This window comes from Cololabis saira, chromosome 14 (genome assembly GCF_033807715.1).
Source record: "Cololabis saira isolate AMF1-May2022 chromosome 14, fColSai1.1, whole genome shotgun sequence".
Lineage (NCBI taxonomy): Eukaryota > Metazoa > Chordata > Actinopteri > Beloniformes > Belonidae > Cololabis > Cololabis saira.
Window position 1 is genome coordinate 13,580,504 of NC_084600.1, and position 2,933 is coordinate 13,583,436.

General features: G+C 42.6%; 1 protein-coding gene across 1 annotated transcript; it reads left to right on the forward strand.

Annotated features, from left to right (window-relative positions):
* The first annotated feature begins 1,011 nt into the window (after window positions 1–1,011).
* Window positions 1,012–2,708, forward strand: waif2 (Wnt-activated inhibitory factor 2). The gene has a single exon (XM_061740862.1). It carries the CDS (start codon window positions 1,221–1,223, stop codon window positions 2,295–2,297), a length of 1,077 nt encoding a protein of 358 aa, XP_061596846.1. The 5' UTR covers window positions 1,012–1,220; the 3' UTR covers window positions 2,298–2,708.
* Window positions 2,709–2,933: the final 225 nt, after the last annotated feature.

A 2,933-nucleotide genomic window follows, 5' to 3' on the forward strand; every position in this document is an offset into this window, starting at 1 on the left:
CTGTCTTTTTAACTTTGTGCCTCTTTGACTCATGTATTTTTTCACATTTTAAATACATTAATTATCCTGACTTGACTCCCCCAATGTCTTTATTTTAATTATATTATTTCATACTTTATTTTCTGCTCACCATTGATATACATAATTTTACTCAATAATATCTTAATCTGTTTGTTTTCTCTTTTCCTGCTCTGCCCAGCTGGTCTTCAGCAGGAGGGTCCCCACTTATGATCCAGGTCCTGGTCCAGGTTTCTTCCCTCCTAAATGGGGAGTGTTTTCTTGCCACTGTTTGGATTAAGGTTTTTCTCCCACTAGGGGAGTTTTTACCTGCCATTGTTTATGTTGTGCTTATGTAATAATTGCTCTGGGGTCATGTTCTGGGTCTCTGGAAAGATCCTAGAGACAACTTCTGTTGCAATAGATGCTATATAAATAAAATTGAATTGAATTGAATTGAATTGAATTGAATCTTAATTAATTATTTACGACCAATGGCACTGGTTTGATAGAGGAGAAATACAGAAGTGAGTTTTCTTTCTTTGGAAAATTGATGAAAAAAGACTGCTAAAAGCCCCCATAAACATTCTACATAATTACAACAGATAGGAAAAAAAAATTTTTAAGAAAGCCATAAATTGCGTTATATTAATTATTTATTAACAGAATGTATCATCTAACTATGAAAATTGACCACAAATAAATCGTATTTGTAGTCCAGCTTGAAGTCTTTTTTAGATTATTTTGTTTTTTCAGTGCAGAATAAACCAGTTTATGTATTTAGGCAACATGACAGACAAAAAACAATATATACTCAAAATATATTCCAAGGAGCCATACATGATATTACAATTCTTACGCTTTTTTTTTGTAAATGATTAATAATAAATAAGTGACTTGGAGCTCCTTGGCTGTCTCTCTCTGCGCTTCTCGCTCTCTCTCTGTGACAGGCGTCAAAAATCCCACCAAGGGGAGCTCAGATCAGCAGCCCTCCATGCAGCCGTGCCCGGCTGTTGTCCACACTTTCCATGCGTAAAGACCCAAAGACGAGTCACCGCTTCTCCAGACAGACACTCGGACGCAGAGGTGGCGATGGTTTGAGCGACTTTTTCCTGTTTTGAAATTTTACACTAAGCTGCGCTGGACTTATTCGACTTTTCCTGTGAGATTGCATTTTTTTCCCCACATCCCGATCAACATATTCCTGCTCCAAGAAAAAAAAAATGAGGCAGAACACTTGTATATTTGACAGTGCCGGCCGTTCGAAGTGTACCGTTTCAACTTGGACTCAGTGGTGTTTGCGTTCCGCGGCGGTGCTGTGCGTGCTGCTGTCGCGCAACGCGGCGGACGACGTTTGTCCGTCTTCCTGCGTCTGTACCAGAGACTCGGGGACGGTGACCTGCCCGGCCGACGGAGATGAGACCGAGATACCCACAGACATCCCCGAGTGGACGTCCGCCTTGATTCTGAAGGGCAGAAACATCTCAACTTTACCTCGTGGTGCGTTCAGCGCAAACGGCACGGAGTTGGACATGGTGACGCTGTCGCTGTCCTACAACGGGATACAAGTTATTGAACCCTACGCTTTCCTGGGACTCCCCCGTTTACACTTGCTGGACCTGAGCCACAACCAGCTGGGCTCCATCTCAGACAGGGCTTTCCACGGGTTGCCAGAGTTGCGCTCTCTGTACTTAAACCACTCTGTTTTGCCTTCGGCCGCTGCGCAACTCTCCAGTGCGCTCAGCGCGCAAAGTTTGCGCAACCTCCACAGACTGGAGTTGGTGGGAAATAGATTGACTTCTATCCCCCTGGTGAGATTAGATTTATACAACCTCCACTCGTTAGTGTTGATAAACAACTCTATAAAAAGCATCGAGGGGGACAATATAACTCATCTGTATGAGCAAAGGCGCATACGCGTCTACTTGTCTCTAAATCCATTTCGATGCAATTGTGAACTGGGGGAGTTTTACTACTGGTTGAAGAACTCGTCTCAGTGTCAGGATGCTGGGAGAGTCCTGTGTCATGAGCCCGAGGCCAAGAGGGGGATCCCCGTGGAAAACCTCCGGGGAGAGGACGTGGATTGTGTGAACGAGAACCTGGAGGCGGTGTCGTATGTCTTCCTCGGTATCGTGTTGGCTCTGATAGGGGTGGTGTTTCTCATGGTGTTGTATCTCAACCGCGGAGGCATCAAGCGCTGGCTCAACAACCTCCGGGAGGCGTGCAGGGACCAGATGGAGGTCTACCATTACCGCTATGAGCAGGACTCGGACCCCAGACTGGCCAACGTGGCTGTGTAACCAATCAGACATCAGCCCCTCTGTTCCTGGGACAGAACAGAGGTGATTACATGCTTGGAGGGAAGGACATTTTGAAAAAAGGATTTTTAGAAACTTGTGAACTCCAATTGTCACTTTGGGATATAGCCTACACAGAGCCAAAGACAGAGATAACGGACTATGAGAGACTATTTACTTGTATTTTACACATTATATAAATATCTTCTCTAGAATGGGGTCATTTCTACGGAAAAGTATTAGGGCCAGGCAGGAGAAAAATAAAAATAATATTTTAGGAGGAGGAAGATTTTTTTTCATCATGCACTTCAAGAAAAAAGTCGAAATATCGAGAAAAAAAGTCGAAATGTCGAGATTAATGTTGAAGTACAATTTCGAGAAAAAAGTTGAAATGTCGAGAAAAAAGTCGGAATGTCGAGATTAATGTTGAAGTACAATTTCTAGAAAAAAGTCGAAATGTTGAGAAAAAAGTCGAAATGTCGAGGAAAAAAGTCGAAATGTCGAGATTAATGTTGAAGTACAATTTCGAGAAAAAAGTCGAGAAAAAAGTCGAAATATCGAGAAAAAGTTGAAATATCGAGAAAAAATTTAGAAATGTCGAGATTAATGTTTAAGTAGGCTACAATTCCGAGAAAAAAA

Bases quoted from the DNA above. Each gene is read 5' to 3' on its own strand.
- waif2 (XM_061740862.1), top strand. From the start codon at position 1,221: ATGAGGCAGAACACTTGTATATTTGACAGTGCCGGCCGTTCGAAGTGT.